General features: G+C 35.0%; 1 protein-coding gene across 4 annotated transcripts in view; it reads right to left on the bottom strand.

Moving 5' to 3' along the window:
• Positions 1–26,863, bottom strand: part of POU2F1 (POU class 2 homeobox 1) — a 162,791-nt gene that overhangs the window by 7,346 nt on the left and 128,582 nt on the right. For all 4 annotated transcript variants that reach the window (XM_057727333.1, XM_057727335.1, XM_057727334.1 and 1 more), the window contains 5 exons: positions 22,102–22,275; positions 17,536–17,677; positions 15,642–15,787; positions 14,461–14,640; positions 12,337–12,442 (listed from right to left, as the gene is read on the bottom strand). In XM_057727333.1, the coding sequence (XP_057583316.1) occupies positions 12,337–12,442; positions 14,461–14,640; positions 15,642–15,787; positions 17,536–17,677; positions 22,102–22,275 (748 nt within the window). The remainder of the gene's footprint in view (positions 1–12,336; positions 12,443–14,460; positions 14,641–15,641; positions 15,788–17,535; positions 17,678–22,101; positions 22,276–26,863) is intronic.

Raw genomic sequence — 26,863 nt, 5'->3', positions numbered from 1 at the left:
CAGTTCCCACCTGCAGCCTCCAGTCACCTGCTTTTTGTGTCTGTAGATTTACCTTTCCCAGATACGTCACATAAATGGAATCATACGATTTGCAGTCTTTTGCACCTAGTTTTCTTCAGTTAGCATACTGTTTTCAAGGTTTATCTATGTTGTAGCACAAATCAATACTTCCTTCTGGCTGAAAAGTACTCCACTGCATGGATAGACCATATGGTGTCTAATTCATTCATCAGCTGATGGGCAATGGCTTGTTTCCAGTTTTTGATTATTATGAATAATGCTGTTATGATTCTTTGTGTAAAAGTTTTTGTGGAAATGTTTTCATTTCTCTTGGGGGAACTGCCAGGTAGGAAGGTAATTTTATTTTTAATTTTTAAAGACACTGCCAAAGTGTTTTCCAAAGTGGCTGTATCATTTTACATTCCCACCAACAATGCATGAAGGTTCCAGTTTGTCCACATCCTCGCCAAGACTTATTATTTTTCGTCTTTTTGATTACAGCCATCCTAGTGAGTGTGAAATAGTATGTAATTATGATTTTATTTTTTTATATGAAAACATTTATTATATTCAAAAGATAAGTTTGTAATAGATTACACATGAAAAACCTACAAAGCTCCTTTGTAGGACAGCTTCTTAGAACATAAAGCTAATTTAAAATTAGAGTGAATGTACAACGTTTCATAGTATAAGCTCCTGTCTGTTTGAACAATGTAATGATTGTTCTTTAGAGTTAAAGTAAGATTCTGTAGTAGTCATCTCTGTAGCTATACAGGAATAGCACTCTAATGAGTAATAATGTTGAACATCTTTTCATGTGCTTATTAGTCATTCCTATATCTTCTTTGGTGTAATGTATACTAAAATCTTTTGCCCGTTTACAATACTAAGTTGCTTGCATTCTTACTACTAAATTTTAAGAATTCTTTATATGTTCTAGATATGATTCCTTTATCATATGTACGATTTACAAATGGAATATCTCTCCATTCATTTTTTTGGACAGTTCATTGAAAGTATTTATTTTGTATCTTGCAACAACACTGAATTTGTTTACTAGTCCTGGTAGGCTTTTTGGTGTGTGAATTCCTTGGGAATTTTTTATACATACAGGATAATGAAAATAAAGACAGTTCTAACGTCTACCCTTCCACACTGGATGTTTAAAAATTTTTTTCCATTGTTAAGCTGGCTATAACCTCTACTACAATCTTAAGGGGGAAAGCATTCAGTCTTTCTCCATTTAATATGCTGTAGGTTTTTTAGTAGATGCTCTTTATCAGGTTAGGAAGCTCCCTTCTATTCTAGGTTTTTATCATGAATGGGTGTTGGATTTTGTCAAATGCTTTTTTCTCTATCTAGTGAGATGATCATGAAGTTTTGGTCCCTTCTTCTACTACTATGGTGTATTACATTATGTTCAGTTATTAAATCAACTTTACATTCCTGGGGATAACCAAGGGGTCATGACGTATAATTTTTTTTATATGCTGCTGGATTTGATTTTCTAAGATTTTGTTGAAGATTTCTGTGTACATTTTCATGTGGGATATGGGTTTATAATCTTTTTCTTGTGGTATCTTTGTCTGGCTTTAGAATCAAGGTAATATTGGCTTCATCCAATGAGTTGTTTCTCCTCCTCTATCTTCTGGAAGAGACTGCTAAAGATTAACTCTTATTTCTTTGTAAAATACCTGATAGAGTTCACTTAGCCCTCTGAGTCCAGGCATTTCTTTCTGATTCACTTACTTTACTTGTTTCAGGTCTTTTAAAGGTTTCCTATTTTTTTTTTTTTTTTGGAGTCAGTTTTGCTAATTTGTGTCTTTCTCAGAATTTGTCCATTTCACCTAAGTTGCCTAATTTTTGGGGGCAAAAAGCTGTTCATAATATTCCAGTATGCTGCATAATGCAGCAACTCCATTCTTAAGTATATATCCAAGACAACTGAAAACATATAACCACATAAAAACTTGTACTGATACATGCATACTCATAGCAACAGTATTCAAAATGGCCCCAAACCAGAAGCAATTCAAATGTCCATCAACTAAGGAATAATAAAGTATGGTATATTCATACAATGAAATATCACTCAACCATTAAAAGGAATAAAGTTCCAATATATTCTGCAACATGGATAAACCTTGGAAATATGCTAAATGGAAGAAGCCAGACAAAGAAGGTCATATATTACATGATTCCATTTATATGAAATGTCTGAGACAGGCAAATCCATAGAGACAGAGTAGACTAGTCATGCCATGGACAGGGGGAGAAGCGAATGGGGAGAGACTGATAATGGTTATGGGGTTGCATACAGTTGATTATGAAACACTATTTTGGGAAAAGAATTGGAGGCAGAGCTTGTTTAGTTGAGATTATTGAGGGTGGTGGTATTTTTACAAGTTCTTAAGACACATAAGAATACATATCTGTCTAGAGCAGTACAGTCATGATCATTCATTTCTATTCTAGAAAAGTTTACCAGGTACAGCCACTATGGAAAACAGTATGGCGGTTCCTCAGAAAACTAAAAATGGAATTACCATATGATCCAGCAATCCCACTCTTGGGCATATAGCCGGACAAAACTATAATTCAAAAAGATACATGCACTCCTGTGTTCATAGCAGCACTGTTCACAATAGCTAAAACATGGAAACAACCTAAATGTCCACTGACAGAGGAATGGATAAAGAAGATGTGGTACATATATACAATAGAATACTTCTCAGCCATAAAAAAGAACAAAATAATGCCATCTGCAGTAACATGGATGCTTTTAGAGATGATCATTCTAAGTGAAATAAATCAGAAAGAGAAAGACAAATATCATATGATATCACTTATATGTGGAATCTAAAATATGGCACAAATGAACCTACCTACAAAACAGAAACAGACTCACAGACACAGAGAACAGACCTGTGGTTGCCAAGGGGGCGGAAGCGGGAGTGGGGAGGGAGAGGGATGGACTGGGAGTTTGGGGTTGGTAGATGCAAACTATTACATTTAGAGTGGATAAACAACAAGGTTCTAAAGTATAGCACAGGCAACTATACTGAATATCCTGTGATAAACTACAATGGAAAAGAATAAAAAAAAAAAAGGCAAATATATGTATAACTGAGTCACTCTGCCGTACAGCAGATTGGCACAACACTGTAAATCAACTACACTTTAATTTTAAAAACATAAAAAAAAAAAAAAAAGAAAGAAAAAACAAAAGTTTACCAAGGACCTATTATGTACCAAACACTATGCTAGATACTGGGAAAATAAAAATGACCATGTTAATCAGACAAAATTTCTCTTAGAAAATGGTAGACTAAGGGTATGTTTTTTCCTTCATTTCTAAAATCCTATCCCAAATGATGGTTAAGAAATAAAAAAGGGAGTGAGAGCTCTAGGGACAGATTTCAGAGAACTTGGGATTTTGATACATTTGCAGAAATGAGAAATAGGTTAAAATTGGGTGGTAGGGAAACCAACCACAGTCCAGAAGGGCACAGTAGAAGACTACGATAGAGGTGGGAATTATTTACCCAAGTGGAGCCCTGAGGGAATTTCAAGCTCCGAGTTGTCAATACTGAGGCAGGAGTAGCAAATAAGGGCCGAGAACAGGGTGACCAGACTGTTCACACACCAGCTCTGTCAGGGGGACTTTCTCTCCCCGCACCAGACTTCTCATCTAAGCAAAATTAATGTCACCTTCTACTCTTTGAAGAAAATAGAAATCTGAGTATGGAAGGTTGAGAACTTTAGTGTAAGCACTGGCATCCCTCTCATTTGAGGAAGGTGTGAGGGTAGAGCCTGGTCTGCCTGTCCGCTTTCCACCCACAGGCCCCGAGCAAAGCCTGGCAGTTCTCTCCCCATATTCACAGCTCACAGCTCCCTTCCAATCAGGGCAAAGGATGCTGAGTAACAGAAGCTACGCAAAGGCAGAAAGAACCATACAAGCTACTGATACTAAGTACTAAGGCCTTGTATTCATCAGTATGACTAACCCAAAATCACCAGACAATGAAAAAATCCATAGCACAAAAGAAATGGAACAAAATAAATAAGCAGAATTGAGGCCAGAAGAAGCAATTTAAATACAATTCTAATTTGCACTGTGTGTACAAATTAAAAATAGATTGCTATAAAAAGGGGGGATCAGAACAAAGAAATGTTCTTAGAAATTAAAAATATGATTTTGGAAAAATAAATGACAACAATAAAAAATGAGAACATAGGAACAGTTAGATAAAATTCAGGATATATTTCCAAGAATGAAATATAAAAATTCAAAAAAATGAAAAACACAAGAGAAAAGTTAGAGATGTATAGGATCAATTTAGAGAGTGTAAAGTCTATTTAAAATGTTTCAGAAATAAGGAAGAAAGATAAATGATCAGAGTTAAAGACATTAATTCAAATTGAAAATGCCCACTGAAGGCCAAAGAGGACAAATTTTTAAAGGCCCATGCCTTGATACCTTCTAGTGAAATTTCAGAACTCAAAGGCTAAAAAGATCCTTAAAGTTTACAGAGGGAAAAACAAATGATCAACAGAAGGGAATTAGATTGAAATCAGACTTTTCATTGGCAACTCTGGATGCTAAAACACAACAGAGCAATACCTTCCAAGTTCAAAGGAAAAGTAATTCTGTACCTAAAATTCTATTACTGGACAAACTAAAAACATTGTGAGGGCAAAATACTTTTCTGTTTTGCATGTACTTGGAAATTTTCCCTCCCACATAACCTTTCCAAATAAAGAAAAAAAATTACTTGAGAATCTGCTCCAGGCAAAACAAAAAAGAATCAAACGTAGAGGGAGACATGGACTCTCAGAAATATTGGATCTAACTCAGGAACACAATGAAAAGAAGTTAAAATAAGCAATCATAGGGATCCTAAAGAGAAAGTCTTCAGGAAGAAAGTAGATTGTATTAGATAAGCTGTATGATTAAGATACTGGATGTCTTTCATAAACAATGTAAGTGAAAGAATATGCTACTTTTGCCAACAGAAAAAAAAAAAAAGGCAGTATACAAACGTCAGAGGAAAAGAGGCTATCATACGAAAGTTATGGTCCAAATAGGAAAAAAAAATTGAAACGAGGCATGATTTTGAGCAACTGCTGACAAGAGGAAGAAAAGAAAGTCTATTTGACACTAACTCTTGTAATCTTCTCTTTCATGGAGCAAGGTTTAAGTGTCATAAGATTATATTTTTTACCCTAATCATATGAGCTGGTCCTGAATGATATTTATACAAATGTAATATTATTGTATTCATTTTCTTTTGCTATTTAATAAAGTACTACAAACTTAGCAGCATAAAACAACACATTTACTACCTCATAGTTTCTGTGGGTCAGGTGTCCAGGCACAGCCTAGCTAGTCCTCTGCAAGGCCACAACCAGTCAGCCACTGTTCCATTCTGGAGGCAGGACTGGGGAAGAATGTGTTGCCAAACTTACTTGGGTTGCTGGCAAAAATTATTTGGCAGAATTTGCTTGCTGCTCTAGACTTAGTGCCCAGCTTCTTTTTGGCTGTTGGCTGAAGGCCACCCTCAGCGCCTAGAGGTCACCCTCAGTTCCCTGATATGGAGCTTCCTAACATGGTTGCTTATTTCTTACTTCATCAAACTGGTGAGGAGTGTCCCTAAGCAGACAGTCTTACAAAATGAAATAAAATCATGGAGTGATATCCTATCAGCTTTGCCACATTTTATTGATAAGAAGCAAACCAAAGGCTCAGCCCACGCTCAAGGGGAGAGGATTACACAAAGGCATGAACACTAGGAGGCAGACACCACGTTGCGGGGGTGGGGGGGGGAGAGGTCACCTTACACTTTGTCACAATTATAAATGCAGATTTTTTCTCTTAATTTAGATTTATCAAGTGTCAAAACTTATTTTCTTCTGATCTAAACATTTTTCATTTTGCAACTTACTTTTTTGTGTGTATATTATTTTTTAATTTTTATTTTTTACTTATTTCTTAAAATTTTTATTGGAGTATAGTTGCTTTACAATGTTGTTAGCTTCCACTGTACAGCAAAGTGAATCAACTGTACATATACATATATCCCCTCTTTTTTGGATTTCCTTCCCATTTAGGTCACCACAGAGCATCGAGTAGAGTTCCCTGTGCTACACAGTAGGTTCTCATTAGTTATCTATTTTATACAGAGTATAGATAGCGTATATATGTCAATTCCACTCTCCCAATTCATCACACTCTCTTTTTTCCCCTTGGTATCCATATGTTTATTCTCTACATCTGTGTCTCTATTTCTGCTTTGCGAATAAGATCACCTGTACCTACAAATGCTGTTTATTAGTTGAACATTTTTAGAGACTTCTGCCTTTGACGATAAGAGTAAATGTTAGCAAACTTACTCCTACACTGTAAGAAGAAAAGAGAAATACATGAGAAAATGTTTTAGATATGAGAAAACAGGCAGCACAGGGCTGTGATCCTTGAAGAAAGGGAAACAAATGATGTGGGCCTTATAATCACCTGGACTTTCTTTGGAAGCGCTTTCCAAACTGCTGCACTGGAAGAGGAGACTAAGTAGAACACAGCAATTTCAATGATTTGAGGAGACAAAGGCTGTTGCTGGATGCTGAAATGGCTGGAATTTGCAGGAGAGAGTACTGGAAAGGAAGAAACTAAATAGAGAAAGAACTCTAGAAGTGTGCATAGGTGTTCCTAGAATCTCTGGCTGAATACTAAATTTCACATGTGCAGGGCAACTGCATGAGTCCAGGCAGGGAGGCTGTAAACAGAATGATCCTTGGAATTCATGCAGGACAGGGGGATACTCCAGTTCCAACTACACAACGAAGGGAGACTGTTGAATATCTGGACATTTATTAGAGACCCCAGAAGGGTCATACCTTAAATTAGTGAAGGCTACTCTAGAGCCAATCTAATAACGCTTAAAAAATAAGCCTTGAAAGGATCAGGCTGATCTGTAGTAACCTATCTGCTTGCCAAAGCAAACTCAACAACTCTTTAAAGGAAGACATCAAAATCCAGAGGTATAATCCCCTTGAGTATAGGCAGATCTGTGAGTATGATGGGAGATGTGATAGCCACTCCTTTAATTGGGTTATATCATATGACAAAGGTGAGAGGACTGACTACCTTATATTACATAAGACCCTCCATAGCAGTTGACTAGGGAGAGATTCTTATGCTGCCTTTGAAGAAGCTGCCATGTTTAGAGAAGGTCATAAGGCTAGGACTCAGGGTTAACCTGTAGGAGTTTAGAGTGATCTAGCTGACAGCCAGCAAAAAAAAAAAAAAAAAAAAAAAAAGGGGGGGGGGGAACTCCAGTCCTATAACCACAAGGAACAGAATTCTGCCAACGAATGAACTTGGAAGATCTTGGGTGTCACAGGAGGTCACAGCCCAGCCAACATCTTTCAGCTTGGTAAGTCCCTGAGCAGAGGAACCAGCTCTAATCCATGCCTAAACTTTCAACCTACAGAACTGTGGGATAGTAAATGAATATAGGTTCAGGCCACTAAGTTTGTGGTAATTTGTTACACACCAACAGAAAACTAATATGGCTGGAAAGAAGACAATAATGTCTGCTCTTATCACTTCCCTCAGCTGGAATTTCTAGTCTGTGCAATATTGATCAATCAACGTGAAACAAAACCTATTTCACTGTTATAAAAGATGAAAAATAGCTCTTAAGTATATGAAATGATATTCAACTACACATGATTAGAAAACTGAAATTTAAAGTACACTGAGATACAATTTCTCCCATATCAGGTTTGCAAAAATTAAAAAGTGTAACATTCTGCTGTAGAGGCTATGGGGAAACTGGCCCTCTCATGCATTGTTAGTGGGAATGAAAATAAGTACAATCCTTTCAGAAGGCAAATTGATAGTATCCAACAAAACAACATAGGTGTGTACCTTTTGACCCGGCAATTCTACTTCTTGAAATTTACCCTCAAGACGCACTTCTAACAGTATAAAAATACATATCCATAAGGTTATTCCTGTAGCACAGTCTATAATTCCAAAATATTGGAAACAAACTCAATGTCCATACAACAGAAATGGGGTTAAATACACTGTAGTACCTCCACATAATGGAGTACTCCACAACAGTGAAAGAGAATAATGAAGATTTCTATGAACTAATGTGGAGTGACTGCCAGGATATTTTGTTAAGAGAAAAAACTGAAGTGCAAAAGATCACCTAAGTATGCTACCTTTAAAGTAAGAAACAAGGGTAAATTTAAAAAAAAAAATCTCTGTTCATTTGTGCAAAAGAAATAGGAAGGGCATAGATGGGAATGGGATGGAAAGGATACAGAGAATTATGATAGAAGGGACTCACATTTTTCTGAGAAGAACCTTTTGTTTAGTCTTGATTTTTAAAACCATGTTAATATCTCATATTCTTAAAAAAAAATCACAAGGATGGGAGGAAAAACACTAACACTGAATACAAACAAACCAAATAAACTGAACTGAATTTCGAATGAATAATGTAACTACACTGAAGAGGATATAAAAAGAACTAACTTAAATAACTTTTGAACACAGTATTCGGACTTTATGCCTTTAGGTTAAGATGAGAACTCTAAACTAAATTGAATTAGTAGGTCGTTTTTTTTCAGAGGCATGGGTTAGCAATTTTGAAACCACTTTCTCTTCCCTATAAGAATGAGCAATTAAGTAACTTCTTATTGTTGATAACGGGAGCCAGGTTACTCACTGTCACTGAGAAGGGAATTAAAATATGGAAAGAGGTTAGGACAGAAAAGAACAAACTATAGGGTATTGGATTAGAATTGGAGATATCAGTACGAACTCATTTTAAGTTCATACTGATTTTAAGGAAGCTGATTCTAGGCCACAGGCAGAGAAACTTTAAGATGAGGCTGAACATCTTGTGTGCCAAAAAACAAGGAAGCACTCAAAGAACGCTAGGGACCTGTCAAAAGGGCATAGAAGCCACCGTGAAATAGATCCCATTCGCTAAATCTGGGACAATCTGAATATTGAAATAAAAAGTGATAGTAGGATTTTAACCTATTGAATACGGAAGGAATTTCTATACTCAATAGGTTAGAGTCCATACTGATACAGATACATAAACAAGGGGAAAAGGAAAAGTTCATCCTTACAGTTGAAAGCCAACTAACAAATCTAGAAGAAATGATGGAATTATGAGAACCAGAATAATAACAGACACAGGCAAAAATAATCAATGGACACTAGTGGGTAAAGATTTGAGGAACAGGATATTTGTACAGTTTCAAATGCTTCACAAGATACTTACTAACCGTAAAGAGTAAAAGAACAAATACACAATGAAAAAACCTGGCAGATACCACTTTAATGAAAGTATCGAAGTTAATAATAGTGGCACTAATCAAGAGCATGTGTCTGCATATCACGCACAAAGAGAGACTCAACATCACTTCGGTGGGATTCCTGCCCAAAGCACATAATCTAAATCTAATCATGAGCAAACACCAGTAAACCCAAGTTAAGTGCCAGTCTACAAAATAACCAGCTATACTTTTAAAAAAATATCAATGACAAAATACAAAGAAAGACTCAAATTGTCCCAAATTAAATGAAACTAAACAGACACAGCAACTGAATGCAATATATGATCTCAGATTTTCTTTTGCTGTAAGGAACGTCATTGGTACAATTGGCAAAATCTGAATGTGAACTATTTATTAGATATTAGTAATTTAGCCAATGTTAATATCCTGATTTTTGATAACTGTACCCTGGTTATATATGGTAATTCCTTGTTTGTTAAAAAATATACAGTAAAGTATTTAAGGGTAAAGGGGTATATCTAACTTGATCTTAAAATAGTTCAGAAAAAAATCATATACGCAAACACAGAAAGAGAAACACACAGAAAGAGAAAAAGGAGAAAGCAAACATAGTAAGATTTTAATATCTGGAGAATGTGAGGAAGAGATTTAGGATTTCTTTGAGCTATTCTTACAATTTTTCTGTAAATCTGAAGTTACGTTAAAATAAAAAATTTGAGAAAAAGCTACATGTACAAAGGTTTCATTATAGCATTATTTGTAACAGTGAAAACTTCCTTCATTTAATAATTACTGGGTATCATACACTCTAGGTAGTGTGCTGGACACGAGGAATACAATAGTGAACAAGCGAGACCAGTTACACGGCTTAGAGATTGAGGGGTTTCCTGGGATGTAATACTTGCAGGGCTGAAACAGGAAAAGTTGGTCACTCTTGGTAGAACTTAACCATGAGGGTAGCATATGGATATGTTTATGAAATTACAGTACAACCATTTGATGAAAAGGGCAAATCAAAAGTAGTAAGGTAAAAACTATAATAACAGAGGAAGATACTTATAAGATGTTAAGTTAAAAAAAAGATACACTATAAATATTATTAGAATCATACACCTATGTACATATAAAAAAGATATAAAGACAAAGTAAAAATAGTACTCATGGTGATTGACTTTCCTACTTGAATTTCCTATGTTAAATATTTTGATGATTAAAGAAAAATTTCATTCTAAAAAAGTTACTAACATTTCAGAAAACTGTCACAATTAAATTTAAATAAATGGGCCAAATAATTGAGTTTAAGAAAATTTGATTAGTCGGTTAAGATCACCAAAAAAAAAAAAAAAAATTTTAACTAGTTTTGAGCATGTATATCTTCTTAAAATTACCTTCTGCTTCAGATTTGTGCCATATTTTAAGAAATCTGCAAAGCTATTTGTTCTTAATGTTTCAACTATTAGGAACTTCTTTTTGGCAAAAGATGGCTATCTTTAAACCTAATGTAATACGACATAATTTGTTTGGAAGGTAAAGTACACAACCTACCAGCTAATGGCAGTCAGAGTAGACAGTAAGTTCCTCAAAGGCAGGAATTTCATGTTCCTGGTGCCCAACACAATGGCAACCAATCACCAACAGTTTGCTGAATACTACACTCTCTTGAACAGAGGTTTTTAATTTGCCTCTAAGGCATCCAGAAATGGCATGTCTTGGTAAGTTAGGGACTGATGAGGTTTGTCCTTTATAAACCTCCTTGTATTTTACTAAAAATTGTGGGTATGTCTATTTTGTGAGGGGAAAAGTATAGCTTTCACCAAATTTTCAAAAAGTTCAAAGACCCCAAAGAGGTCAAAAGTACTGTTCTGAATAAACAAACAGTATTATGAAATCTTCTAATAACTTAGACATTTAATAACTATATAAAGCCATTTATTCAATTTTTACATCATGTTTAGGTCACTTAAAATATGAGTGAAAAAAACCAAATTCCCCAACTCTAGGTTAAATTTAAGCTTGATTATGAAAGATCACAAATCTACCCAATGATTTACTAGCATATATCAACCTGGTGAGCAATTACAGAATGTCTTCTGCATTATATATCACTAAAAAACTTCTGATGACAACACTAATTTAGTTTAGATGTGCCACGTAAAGGGAAAACATATATTTATTCATTTTATTGTGAATGTGCCAACCACTAAGCTAGGTGCTGATATTTCAAAAAGAATATTCAGATCTTTTGAGAAGTACAAAATCTACTGGAAAAGACAGAAATATAAAAATATAATTGTTTATAATACAGGCAGGTTGAAATAAATAGTTTCCTGAAGAAGCTAAAGAGTATATCCAAGAAGTGAAATCTAAGCTGGAGTAGTTTCATCACTAACAGAAGGAAGTGGAGGCTGGGATGGACAACATTTTATGCTATGGGGATGTTTACAAAGGTAGGAGGAGTCTTCCTGTGTGTTGAGGATGGGATGGAAAAAAAGACTAGTGGAAGATAAGGTCCAAGCTGGAAATAGTCTATGAATTCATGATGAATTTGGATGTACTCCTGAACTCAAAAAGCTGTAGCTATTAAACGTTTTTAAGGAGAAGAGGAGTTAATTGAAAAAAAGTAACTCTGGGACTTCCCTGGTGGTGCAGTGGTTAAGACTCCGTGCTTCCACTGCAAGGGGCGCAGGTTCAGTCCCTGGATGGGGAACTGAGATCCTGCATGTCATGCAGTGTGGCCAAAAAAAAAAAAAGTAACTGAAAGCAATGTAGAAGACAGACTAATATGGGAAAGAAAAAGATAAGAAAATCTTTATGTGAAAAGTATTCTTTCTGGAAAAATGTATTATGCCTGATTTTTTTTTAGAGTTCAGGTTTTCATACATAACTTTTTAAAAAAGGCAATACATATTCTTAGTTAAAAACCTTAATTTACAATTTAATGGCAGATTCTCACAGAAACTTATCATGGGCCTACCATTTGCCTAACAGCTGCACAGCCTGGTTGCTGCTTACCTGTAACAGAGAGATTAGTTACTGCAGCGCTGGTTAAAGGAAGGACTGGATTGACTGTGAGGGTAGTTGCTGCACTGCTTGTCACAAGGCTTGGCGTGGTTGCCACCTAGAGGTTAGAAGTGAAAATATGTAAAAGCATTTAAAAATCAAAATTTAAAAATTTAAGTCCATATTGTAGATTTATTTTTCCTATAAAATTTAAAAAATTTCAGATACAATAGAATAAAATAAAAGGGCCTAGAAGGAAATGATTTTATTAATTATTCTTTGATCTTGGAATTGAGAAAAACTGGCTTATGCTGAAAGTTTGCTTTCAGTAGATGGTTTTTCACTGATATTACAAATGGCTTTGCCCAAGTTTTAAAAAGAAATTAATAAGTCTGTCATACAGAGTGAAGTAAGCCAGAAAGAGAAAAACAAATATTGTATGCTAACTCATATATATGGAATCTTAAAAAAAAAAAAAAATGGTACTGATGAACCCAGTGACAAGACAAGAATAAGGATGCAGATGCAGAGAATGGACTGGAGGACACGAAGTTGGGGGGGGGGGGCGGGGGGGTGAAGGGGAAGCTGGGATGAAGTGAGAGAGTAGCATAGACATATATATATACTACCAACTGTAAAACAGATAGCCAGCAGGAAGTTGCTGTATAACAAAGGGAGATCAACTCGAGGATGGATGATGCCTTAGAGGGCCGGGATGGGGAGGGTGGGGGGAGTCGAGGGAGGGAGGGGATATGTATATAAATACAGCTGATTCACTTTGGTGTACCTCAAAAACTGGTACAAGAATGTAAAGCAATTATATTCCCCCCCAAAAAAATCATGTGCAAAAAAAAAAAATTCCCATATTTCAATGTTGAGTAAGATATACTCTAAATCAGTAAGAAATATACCAATTATAAACTTAATCTAAACAAGAAAACTATTCAAGGGGATCATGTAATCTGGGGTTCTTGTATTACTTCTAATTTCAACTATGTGGGGGCAAGACTGTCTTGGTTTTGTTTTTAATGAAATGATATTATGGAAAGAATGTAAAACAAATTTTCAAAAACTGACCATCTCTTTTAGAAATAACATAAGTATTTCTATACTGTTTTAAGAAATACTGCCTTCCTTCTATCCTTCCTTCCATCTTTCTTCTAGTACAAATAAACCCCAAACACAAAACAGTCACCTACATAAAACAAAACTGTACCTAATGACTTTTTCTAACTACTATCTCATGAATTTTATGATTAAAGCCTCACCATTTAACAACCACAGCCTTCAGTTAACAAATTAGTAAGCACTATTAATGATGACCTTAGTTTGAAAAGCTTCCCAGTGTATAAAAACAGATGATTGAACTTGGTGTACCCCCCCAAAAATAATAAATAAAAAAAAAAAAAAAGAAAGAAACGCTTCCCAGTGTAGAATAAATTTATTCAAATAAATTAAAAATAAATTAACAAGAAAGTATCAGAAATGCAAACTCAACAATATTGCCATCTTTGGAATCCTGGTTGAAATGTGGCATCATATTTATAATAATTCCTAAAGATCAAGGGAGTCACACGATCACCATATGTCCCTTCAGGCTGGGAATACTGTTCTAAGGTTAACAGCAGAGGTTACTCAATGAAGTTATAAATAAAAGGCCCACATGTCTGTGAGAATCTGAGACAATTGTTTTAATACAAGTTCAGAGCTAAAGGTTATCTGGGAATTTATTGTCACTCAATCATGTATGTGTAAATTTAATAAATTGAGCTTTAGAACCCAAAAAAGATAAAGAGCAACTAAAGATTTTTTTAGATAACTGGAATTAGACACAAATTTACTCCTAGTTACTCTCAGAGTAACTTAATAAACTACATCAGAGAAGAGAGTAATGGAACTGCAATGAAATAGGAAAGGATTAAAACTGTTTACTTTAGAAAAGAAAGATAAGTAAGTTCTTGGGTTAACAACAAGAGATTTAATTATTTTGGTAACATTTAAAATATAAATGTATATACCTTTATTCAACAGGAATACATACAATAAAGTCCTATAATGAAATAAATTCATTTGATAGGGCATTTGCAAAATTGTAAAAATTAACCCTTGAGCGTGCGTCCCTATTTTCATCCTTACCAGTGAGGTTGGGCTGGGGAAAATTGCTTTGATAGGTGAGCTGCTGGTCCCACCACTGCTTGGTGGGTTGATTCTTTTTTCTTTCTGGCGGCGGTTACAAAACCAAACACGTATCACCTCCTTTTCCATATTAAGTTGATCAGCAATCATGGTGATCTCTTCCGAGGTAGGCTTTTGATTCTGAAGAGGGACAAAAATCACCTTTTGGACCATGTCATTAAATGAATAAACAAATGGGTAGGAAGAACAATAAGAGAATGAAGTTGGGATATATATGGCCATATTACTCCACTTTTAACAAAGAACTTCTAGAGAAAGACATTCTAATGAACATATATTTATTAAATGTAGTCATATTAACTTAGAATAAGTTATTCTTGAATATTTAAATATTTTTTTATTTGAAGGGCAATTAATCATGAATGGAACCAATACCTTATTTATTAGTGGGAATTTAAGAATTTTCCCAGTGCTTCATGAACATCATCTCACTTGGACAATGTGAGGCAGGCAATAAGCCTGTGGGGCAGGAAAGGCAGTTATTTAACAGATAAAGGGATGTCAGCATAGGAAACCAAGTAACTTGACCAATCACATAGTTACTAACTGGCAGAGTGGATAAAGACTCCTGTTTCAGTGCTCCTTCCACAGTGCTCAAGCCTTTTCTGAACTAGAGAAGTCAAAATTTTGTTGGAAGCTTTGATTGTGGTATTCCCTGGTACAAAAAAAAAAAAAAAAAAAAAAAGCCAAATATCTGTTGAAATAATTTGAACTCCATAGCCCATCAAGGCTTTTAGTGTTCTGGTTCCAAACACTAGAATTTAGCCAAACCAAACTACCTGTGTTTCCCCTGACACATGTCATGGTTCTTCTCCCCAGATGCCTTTGCTTGAAGTGCTTTCCTCCCACCTCCCCCATCTGTGGTATTCCTAGGAATCCTACAGCAGCTGCTGCCTTTCACAGTGAGTGCTTACGTGGATCTAAGCCTGGTCTCTCCTGAACCCTGAAGCACTCTGGTTTCGTTTCCTTATGTTCAGTACTTACTTTGTCTTATTTTCTCCAATGTTTTTAGGAATCCATTAGGGCCAAAGCTTACAAGTCCGTATTTCATTGTCTACGGCACTTAACAATAGTGTTATACAGACAATCCCTTGTATATGAAAAGTAAAAATCTCACTAACCTCCAAGAAACTCTTCTCTAAGGCCACACGGATGTTGGTCTCTATGCTGGTGCGTTTCTTCCTCCTACGGTTCAAGCCCTCAATTCCCATCCCTGGAGAATTCAGGGCACTTGGGCTGGAGAGAGCCGAATCAGATGAGAGGTTCTCTGTGAGAAAGAAGAAAACATGTAAATCAAGTTAGCTGAGCATGATTCATGCACATAATACATATATTAACAACAACAAAACTGCCCAAAATATTTTAGGCTAAAAGCAAGTATGAAAGGTTTTCATAACCTACATTAAAATATTGTTCACTACCACGGATCTTTCTGCTGCTCTTAGTGGCATCCTTTGTCTGAGGATGGTTGACTATCCTGTCATTGCTATTGAATTTGTTTCTGAGAAAGCAGAAGTTTACTATTTCTATCCTTATTCTGAGCTCTACTTCTTCGGAGTTCTGCTCTTATGTTTTGGTTTTGTTTGCTTATTTATTTATTAGCTCTAGGGATAAAAGGAAGAAAGCTTCTTGGAAATTGTTGAATGTTTAACATTTATTTTGCAAATGACTTCTCATTTTATTTCATTGGCATTCCTCCCCTGCCCCCCAAACCAAACAAATAATAAAACACTTCTAAACTATTTTAAGTTTAAACGAGGTTCTGTCATTTAACCGTTTAATGACCCTGAGCACGTCACAGACATCTCTTGAGTTTCTTTCCACTCTCTATATAAAATTAGACAGAGGGAGTAGACCAGTGGTTCTCACCTGTGGAACTCAGAAAGATTATAGATGCTGAGGCCATACTCAGAACTATGAAATCAGACTGTCCAAGGTTGGGAGTTACAAGTTTGTCTTTTCCAAAGACCTGAATTTTGTTCACATCTACAATGTGAATCAAGGTCTAGGATCTCTATGTTTCCTTACAGCTCTCACAGTCTGTGAGTCTATGATTCTGTAACTCAAAATTCAAAATTTCCAAAGGAAAACCTCAGCACAAAACACATAAATTAAAACAGCTCAATTTTTTAATATATGAAATTGGTGGTCATTTTTAAAAAACTGAAGTATAGTTGATTTACAATATTGTGTTAGTTTCAGATATAAGCAAAGTGATTCAGTTACCCATATTTTTTTCCGATTATATTCCATTATAGGCTATGACAAGATATTGAATATAATTCTCTGTGCAATACAGCAGATCCTTGTTGCTTATTTATTTTATGAATAGTAGTAGTTTGTATTTATTAAACTCATACTCCTAATATGTCCCTCTCTCCCTCTCCCTTTTGGTAATCGTAAGTTTGTTTTCTATGTCTGTGAGTCTGTTTCTAAATGAATATAGATTTATTTGTATTATTTTTTAGATTCTACCTATAAGTGATATCATATAGCATTTGTCTTTGTTTGACTTACTCACTAAATACTGTCTAGATCTATCCATGTAGTTGCAAATGGCAATAGTTCATTTCTTTGTAATGGCTGAGTAATATTCCATTGTATATACATACCGATACGTGGTCATTTTTAACAAAGCAGAAATATTATCAGGAACAAATTTATAATTCATTGAGGAAGAATCAATAAACTTGTTTTTAAAGTTTATTTAAATACATAGGCCTTCCTATCCTCTTCAATTTCCTTCAACTGTCTCTCATCCTGGGCTCAAATACAAGATATATTCCAAAGCTAAAAATTATTGCTGATTATGTATCTTGTAATTACTAGACTATTTAAATGAATTCACTCTCCGATTTATGTAGTCATAATTTATATTGATCCTCCCAAGATTAGTGAGCTTCAAGGTTCTGTAGTACCAATAATGTAACAAGAAATATAGACTGCAATTTATACAATGATCGCTCCTGTAAAATTTCAATGAACAATGAGGAAATGTTTTATGTATTCACCTACCTGCATCATTTAGCCACTTCTCCAAAAGTGGCTTTAACTTGCACATGTTCTTAAAGCTGAGGTTCAAGGCTTCAAAACGAGAGATGGTAGTTTGGCTGAAGTCATTTCCATACAGTTTACCCATAGCGAGCCCAACATCACCCTGCACAGTAATACAGAGTAGGAGAGAGGAGAGGAAGAGAAAGAGAAAAGATTCATCTAATGTTCACAATTTTCACTCAAGGGTGCTGCTCCAATAACTGTTGCAGACAAAGAATCAACAATCATTACATCTACTGGGTCCCACAAAAACATCCATTCCTAAGCTGAGCACAGTATTCCAGTGAGGACTCAGGCCCTGACGGTGATAACATTCAAAACTGTTCCATATTCTCTTCATCTTGAATCTCTTCTTGCTACCTTATGTAATAACTGAGATATCAAATGTTTCTACTAATTCTCAAATGGTAGTGCTGATATTCTACCAACTCCCTTAGTTGATGCAACCAAAGTGATCTAAGTAATCTTCAGAAATCAGTTAACCTGTATTACTTATACAGGGTTAGTAGATGTAACTGTCTGGATAATCTTAGGTATTTTTGACCTAACCAAACTTCCCATAAATCACTTTAAAATTTAGAAATAATGCCTCATTCTTTTATTTTTTTTCCTGTAAAGTATTTCTGGAAGCAGTGGAAAAAAATAAAAAACCTCCTTTCCACCCTCAGTTTGGATTTCAAAGTTTGTTACAAAAACCAGGTATTCTATAAAGACTGCTTTTGTAACCATTATAGAGATAGAAATTCACAGTAGAGAGGTTTGACCCATTTAGTCAAACCTTCATGGGCACTGGAAACTTCGTAACCTTATAGCAATAGAACAATGATCCCCTGAATACATTACAAAAAATACCTTTCTCTATAAGCCTATAACCTTTGAAAGGTATAGAGTGCTTCTCCTCCAGCTGAATCTCTCTTGTTAAAGCTGGGGAAAAGTCACCTCTGAATAGTTATTGTAGACATAGGTAACAGAAACTCATGGAGCGGAAATAATTCACGTCCTCATTTCAGTTAGTTTAGTGGCAGGCAGAAAGGCAACATTCCTGGTCCAAAATACTACACAGCTAATTCTACCAGGGACGGCCCGCTCCCAACCAACTGGCAACACTCGTTTTGAATTAGGATTACCCCAGTCCTTTGATTTCTCTCACCTATAATCCATCTTTTGGATAGTATATTGCTTATTAGTACCTGCGTTAGGGGTTAGTCAGGGAAAAGAAAGAACATTTTCTTACTGGTGAGCAACTTCTGATAAAAAGTTTAACAGAGGAGAAATGTTGGAACCGTAGGATAAAATGAGACACTGAGAATACCTGAACTCCCACTGATCTATATTCTAATCTCTCCCATAGGATAACCACCAGCCACATGTGGTTATTTAAATTTAAATTAATTCAAATTGGATAAGTTAAAAATGTGGTTCCTTAGCGCCACTAGCCACCTTTCAAGTCCTCAACAGCCACATGTGGACAGTGGCTACTGTACTGGACAGTACAAATACAGAACACTTCCATCATTGCAGAAAGTTTTATTGACAGCTCTGAATACACTATCTCACAGAAGCAGAGCAGAAATGGGCTGCTTATTGACTTCCCTCCAATTACAGCAAAACTCAAAGAACTAGGACAGTGTGAGTGGAGCATAAATGTTATCCATTATCTCTATATACAAATATATCTACAGATATATTTATTGATTTTATCTATAGTGTTATCTCCATACGTTTATTAACTCTTACTTCATTTAGTCAACAAATATTCACAAGGTGCCCACAACATGTCAGGCATTAAACGATGTTTTGCGTGTCACATATATTCATGTCTTGGTCACTTTATTTCTTTAGATGATAGCTTCCTAGAAAACTAGGGCCAACTAAACCCTGTAACTCTTTGAATATAAGACCTGCTGTAGAAGTCAGTTGGCAATAAAAGTTTTCTGGCATAATTGCATAATTCACTAAAAAATTTTCACAAACTTGTGTAATGTCTTTTTATGAAAAGTAACAATAATGACAGTAAAAAAGATGGAACACCTATTCAAAACTCACATCACAATAAGAAACAATACCTTAAGCTGGTGGTTGGAAATAAGGTTATGCCACCAACTAACTAAACTATGGCAGTAAGTGACAAACCCACTCACTGGAGACTTATAATACAATTCTACTTCACGTTTAAATGATTTCATTGACTAAAAATCAACCAGTGCCTCAGTTAATATGCTAATTTTCACTAATTTGATATAAGCTTGGTTCAGTGCTTTTGTAACTCACAACCCTCTTGGGTTCTCCCTCACAAAAGTAAATGTTTGAAGTGGCTGACATACCTAATCTGAACTATATTACACCCCTAATCTGAACTATATTATATATATATATATGTATATATATATAAATAAATATATAAATATATATAAAGCCAAGGGAAAAAGGAACAAAGATTGGGATTAGGAAATAATGAATGTACCACATATGACGGATGGTGTTAGACTATGGCATGCCTTTTTTTTTTTTTTGGCACACGGGCTTAGTTGCTCTGCGGCATGTGGGATTTTCCTGAGCTGGGATCAAACCCATGACCTCTGCATTGGCAGGCGGATTCTTAATCACTGTGCCACCTAGGAAGCCCTGGCATGCCTTTTAATTATGTAATGACATCTATAGTAATCCTTTAACAACCAATCATGTAGTTGGAAAATAACTACTGTTTAAAACACCTAATGACATGTATATTTACTCAGAAAATAGGGATTTTTTTGTTTGTTTGCTTCAACTAATAACTTGAATGTCTAACTTACCCTTTGTGTATGTGTGTATAAATAAATTAGATACAAGGCAATGTTTAAAAAACTAGAATTGAAGTATCTGACTTAAAAACAAAGGCTGATTTTCCCATCCTGTGCCAGTAATAGTGCCTTAATCCACACAGTCATGGTTTGTGAAATGTTGCCAATGCTAAGTCAAAGTCATTTGGAAAAATAAGGAAGACCTGTGCCAAATAATAGGCTTAAGCCATAAAGCAGAACACCAGACCATAGGTAAGCTCTTCTATAGAAAAAGGAGAGTGAGAGATAAAGAAAGAGCAACAACCCTGGCAGTATGTCGGGTCAAATGCCACAAAAAGGTAAACCACTATTTGGGTAAAAGTCAAAGATTTTTAAAAGCCTTACCATCCTTGGCACATCACTCAGGCAACAATCTCCTAGGAAACGTAAGAGTATGCTGTGCTAATAGCCTAAGAGCTGAAGCACTGCTAAACATGCCAACCTTATACTTATTTAAGCTTATTAATTTATCCCTATCAATCTAGTTGTATCTTTAGCTTTCTTTTTGAAAACAAGCCACATGGTTTAGATGCTTCAAAAGCACTACAATCTTTCTAAATTGTAATTTGTTTCTTCACAACTGAAACTCCTCACAAATATAACTGTATTTTCTCTAAAATTACATATATTTAAAAAAAATTGTTTTCAATATATAATTAGTTTCTTTGTGCAAAAATAAATTACCGAAGAAATATAAGGAATAAAAGCCTGTTCTTAAAAATACAGGGATGTCATCCCTGATTTTTGATCTACCAGAGCAGGTGGTGTATTACTATACTTTCAATGTAAAATAATTTGGATAGTATTTAAGTGGTGGCTTAAAATTCAAACAGTAACTATGTTCTCTGTGAAAAAACCATCAGGTATTTCCTGATTCCATTAAAACACCCAATCCAATCTATACTTTAGTAATTTTATTTCACCTAATGATCTTGTATCATTTTACATAAATGTCATTCAGTTTAATTCTTTTCCTGCTTTACAAAGTATTATTTGCGACAGGTTAATCAAAGAGTAAGTCAGTAGGAGTGCTTGGAAAAAAACTCATATCCCCAGAGCCTGTTTAAACCATTAAATTTACTCTACTTTAAAAGCCCTCTGCTAAGTGACATTTTAAAAAATTAATTTGGATTTTGATTAATTTGGAGTTTTCATCTTCAACAGATTCCTATTCGATTAATTAGTCTCGGTTTGGGCTTATTTTGTGTTTGTGTGTGTGTGTGTCCACCACTCCTTTTCTCTCTCCCAAAAAACTATTTTAAACAAGTCTTTCAAACATTTCCCCTTTCAGCTACTATAAAAGACCTTGTAATCTTTACTCCCCTCAATCTTACATATATATAGCACGACGGTCTAGAACCAGATGTTTTCAAACAACAAAGCTCTCAGTATAGTTATATCATTCCCCAACATAATCTTTTAAATGCTCACCATTTATTGGTATAAATCTAATTTCAGAGGCCTGTGTTCTGAGAGAAATCTTAAAGATTTTAACCTAATAGTAAATAATAAATTTATAAATGAATATATATGATGAAAGTCTAAACTTATAAATGCAGAAAATGGCTAACAAAGTTACAGTCTAAAATTAAAAAAAACAAGGCTGAGAAATATATTATTCCTTTAAAGTCTCTTTGGACGTGGGAAGCAAATATTGGGACCCAGCCAAGGAGGGAAACCTAAGTTAAAGGTGGGTTCATCCTACCTGAGTGAATCCAAGTTTGATTCGTCTTTGTTTGAAGGTCTTGGCAAATTGCTCAAGCTCCTCAAGGTCACTGGGCTCCTCCAAGCTGGGAGTATCAATTCGCTTTGGTGTTGACTGGCTCTGTGGAAGTGTCTGAATTGGGGTTGCTGCTATTGTGCGTGTTGGGGTTGCTGGCTGTTAGAGAAGAAACAAAAGAGTAAGAACAAACGTACACCAAGATGTTTAAATTTATACCTGGAACGGCTGCAAGTAAACAATTTAAGGAACTGGTGTATTCAGGAAGAACTATGAAGACCACATGACACTGTAGAAGGTACAACATAATGCCCAGTGAGAAAAGCAGAGTGTGATGTTATATACACCATAATTATAGTGAAGGGTAAACATGTACGTCTACGGAAAAGACATTAATACACAAAAATGAAATCCATTATCTTTGGGTTTTCAAATGGTCTGAATACATGCATCTCATGCCATATAATACAACAGTCTTTATTTTTTAAGACTCCATATCATAAATATGCCACTTAAACTATAAGTTTCAAAACAGCAGGGACTGTACCTGTCTTATCACTATATTTCCTACTTGTAACACAATATTATAAATAAGATTATTAAAGCTATTTTAAGAGGGAAAAGTAAATCACCTACAGTTTAAATAACTTAATAGCTTCATTTCTATCTATTTGTTCAAGTTTTCTTTCACAGAGCTACATTTTTTTTATGCTGTTTTTAAATTTGTTGCAATAAATTTATTTACTCTGTAAAGGTTTCTCACAAATTATAATTTTCAAATCTTTACTAAAAAGGCATAAATCCCACGGATCAGAGTAATTTTTATAGTACGATTAAGACATTGGAATGGACCATAGAGCATAAAATCAAAGAGTAAACTTTTTTATTTAATTGAGGTGTGACTGACATACAAAAAAAGTTGTACATATATGATGTACACATCTTGACGAGTTTGCAGATAAGTAAACACCCGTGAATATATACCATCACCATATACAATGCCCTAAATTTATCCATTACCTCTAGAAGCTTTCTTCCTCCCTTAGATCTACATTCTTAACCTTAATGGTAATTATGGTAACAATTTTATACTCTGTTTTTCTCACTTAACACTATGTTTTAATTTTTTTCTATGCTGTTTCAGTCATTATAATTTTCATTTTCAAAGGCTGACTGAAAGGCAATATTATCATAATTCATTTAACAATTTCTTCATTGCTAGACACTTTTTCATTTGTTTTCACTAACATAGGTAACACCACAATGAAAAGCTTTGTGCATACAGTTCTTTTTTCCACCTTTGTAATAAGTTCTTTGAGGTAAGTTCACAAAGGATTTTCTGTGCCTAGATAGAGTACACCATGAACAATGTCATGGCTTTTGGTACACATCATAATGCTGGTTCTCACTATACCATGTTCTCCACATGATCTGTGTTAGCAGTTTTTAAAAATGTTTTGCTAATTCAGGGAGTAACTTGTACTTTGCTGTTTCCTTAAATCATATTTCTCTTATTACTTAAAGCCAAATTTTCTTCATGTGTTAATTATTATCTGTACTTCTGTACTTTGTTTCATGCGAACTGAACTTACACCTGTAACCCATTTATATGTTAATGATATCCTTATTCTCATCCCTAGCCTTCAAGAGCTCAATCAAATGTTATAGATTAAGCCTTTGTCTGTCGTATTAATACAAATAATTTTCCCAATTTGTTTTTTTTCCTTTTATTTTTCAGTGTACATAAGTTTTAAATTAACATTTGGTTGACTTTATTTTTCCTTTCTAATATCTTCTGTTGCTTCAAATCTGAGAAAGCTTTGACTTACTTCTAGCTTGAATAAAATTCCTTTTTAATATTCTGCTAGCTTCTTCTATGTCTTTTAAAATATTATTTAAATTCATCTAAAGTTTATTTGGGGACATGAGGGTATAATCTATCTTTTTTAAAAAAGAAAATATTAAGTTTCCTTATTACACAAACATAAGGCTACCCTGTTTTACTCACAAGCCCTTCTGGGTATTCACTAGCCAGGGATGCTGCCCTGACTCTGCATCATGACTGCTCAGTTAAACCTTCCTGTGAATAGAAGCCCAGAGAAGAGATTAGAGGACAAGATTGCAGGTGAAGTCTATGGTTATGTGCTTTTTTCTTGTAATTTAAATGGGTCATATACCCCTAACTTTGACCTCATAAGTAATATGCTCTCTCCAACTGAACTAACTGGCCCTGAAAACTATACAATAGGAATTACACAGGCCTACACTTGGGGTAAGCTCCTCTCTATCATTCTGCTTCAATGAAGACAACAAAATTCATCTCTCTGGCATGTTGACACCGAGAAAATTTTAACCTGACCAACTGGAGGAGCCCCAAACTGCACCAACCATGTTAGAATCCTATGTGGTTGTAACTTCTCACTGAAACTGGTTGATAGAGGTAAGTCTCAACTATCAGATGGCTGCTTCATTTCTAGGCTTGAAGTAGCCCCGTTCTCAAATAATAGAGGACTAAAAATAGCTTGGGTACCTTTTGGTGGGGTGGTTACAGATAAGTTACCCCAACTCCAGAAACCTCAGGCTGGACTGGGCCAGATCTAGAAATAGTAGAGTAAAATTCAGTGAGCAGGAGTCAGGATGAAGCTACAACAGCCCTGCCACTGTTTACAAAGCTCATAGGCCAGGAAGGAATTGCTGGTATAGGCTTTTCTTCAACCTCATTTTTATAATTCAGCTTATTCACAATTAAATGCACCACCTAAAAGTTTACAGTTTGATGTGTTTTGACAACTATATATAGTCATATAACTGCTACCACAATTAAGATGCAGAAAATTTCCATCACCCCCAAAAGTTTCCTTGGCCCTTATGCCGTCAATCCCCACCTCTAGCACCCATCCCCTGGCAACCACTGATACAATTTCTGTCCTCATAGTTTCATCTGTTGTAAAATGCCATATAAATTGAATCATACAGTATACAATCTTTTATGTTTGGCTTCTTTCACTTAGCATAATGCTTTTCAAATCCATACATGACGTTGAATGTATCAGAAGTACATTTCTTTCTATGGCTGAGTAGCATTCCATCATATAGATATGCCAAAATTTCGGTTATCTATTCTATGCATCACCAGCTGATGCATGTTTAGGATGTTTCCACTTTGGCGTGATTACGAATAAAGCTGCTATGTCTTTATGTGGACAAATGCATTCATTTCTTAGAACTGCTGAGTCATAAGGTACATGTATATTTAACTTTATAAGAAACTGCCAAGATGTTTTCCAAAGTGTCTGTACCAATTTGCAGCCCCAGGCAAAGTATAAGAGCTGCAGTTCTTTATATTCTCATCAACATTTTGTATTATTATAGTCTTTTTAAATTCTGCCCTTTCTAGCGGGTGTGTAGTGATATTTCACTTGCATTTTCCTGATGACTAATAATTTTGAGCATCTTTTCATATGCTTATTGGGTATTTATGTGCCTTCTCTGGTGAAGTATCTTCAAATATTTTGCACACACTGCCTTTTAAAAACGCAGGCTGTCCTACTGAGTTGTGTGAGTTCTTTACATACTCTGGATACACGTCTTTTATTAGATGTAAGTTCTAAGAATATTTTCTTCCAGTCTGTGGCTTTTCTTTTTCTTTTTCAACAGAAGCTTTTAATTTTTATGAAATTAAATTTATCAATTTTTTTTCTTTTATGGTTAGTGCTTTTTGTATCCTACTTAAGAAACCATTACCTTACCCAAGGATACAAAGATTTTCCCCTAAGTTGTCTTTTAGAAGTTTAGGTCTGTGACTTTTGAAATTAATCTTTGTATATTGGTGTGAAATAAGGAGTTAAGGTTCTTTTGTTTTTTTTTGGCCTATGGATAGCCAATTGTTTCAGCACCTGAAACAAGGCTTTCCTTTTCCCACTGAAATCCTTTGGCACCTTTGTGGAAAATCAGTTGGCTCTATACATGTGAGTCTACTGGACTTCTATTCTGTTCCATTTCTATTCATATGTCATTATCACACTGTCTTTATTACTGTATTTTATAATAATTCTTGACATCAGGTAGTCCTTCAACTTTCTTACTTTTCAAAATTATTTGGCTATTCTATGTCATCTACAATCCTGTACAAATGTTAGAAACACCATGCAAACTTCTAAAAAGAAAGCCTGCAGATATTAATTGAGACTGTGTTGAACTCATAGATCAACTTGGAAAGAACTCACATTTTAACAACCAAAGTCTTCATGAACAAATTATATCTCTCCATTTATTTAGGTCTTCTTCAATTTCACTCAGCAAGATTTTGTAGTTTTCAATGTATAGGTCTTATAAGTGTTTTGTTAAATTTATCCCTCATTACTGTATTTTTTCTTCTTAATTTCAATTTCCAAATGACTGCTGTTAGTATATATATTTCTGTATACTGACTCTGTATCCTACATACTTGCTAAACTCACTTATTAATTCCAGCAACTTTTTTGTAGGTTCCTTTGGATTTTCTACATAGACAATCATGTCATCTACCAATTAAGACACTTTACTTTTTCCTTTCTAATCTATGTCCTTTATTTTTCTTGTCTTATTGCATTGCTAGGCCCTTCAGTGCAATGCTGAATAAAAGTGGTAACAGTGAATGTCCTTGCCTTGCTCCTGATCTCAGGGAGAATGTATTCAGTCTTTATGATGGTTTTTCTGTAGATGCCTTTTAGCAGGTTGGGAAAGTTACCTTCTATTCCTAGAAGAG

The sequence above is a fragment of the Hippopotamus amphibius genome, chromosome 3, assembly GCF_030028045.1.
Source record: "Hippopotamus amphibius kiboko isolate mHipAmp2 chromosome 3, mHipAmp2.hap2, whole genome shotgun sequence".
NCBI classification, from domain to species: Eukaryota; Metazoa; Chordata; class Mammalia; order Artiodactyla; family Hippopotamidae; genus Hippopotamus; species Hippopotamus amphibius.
This window is presented reverse-complemented; position numbering and strand designations above follow the sequence as displayed.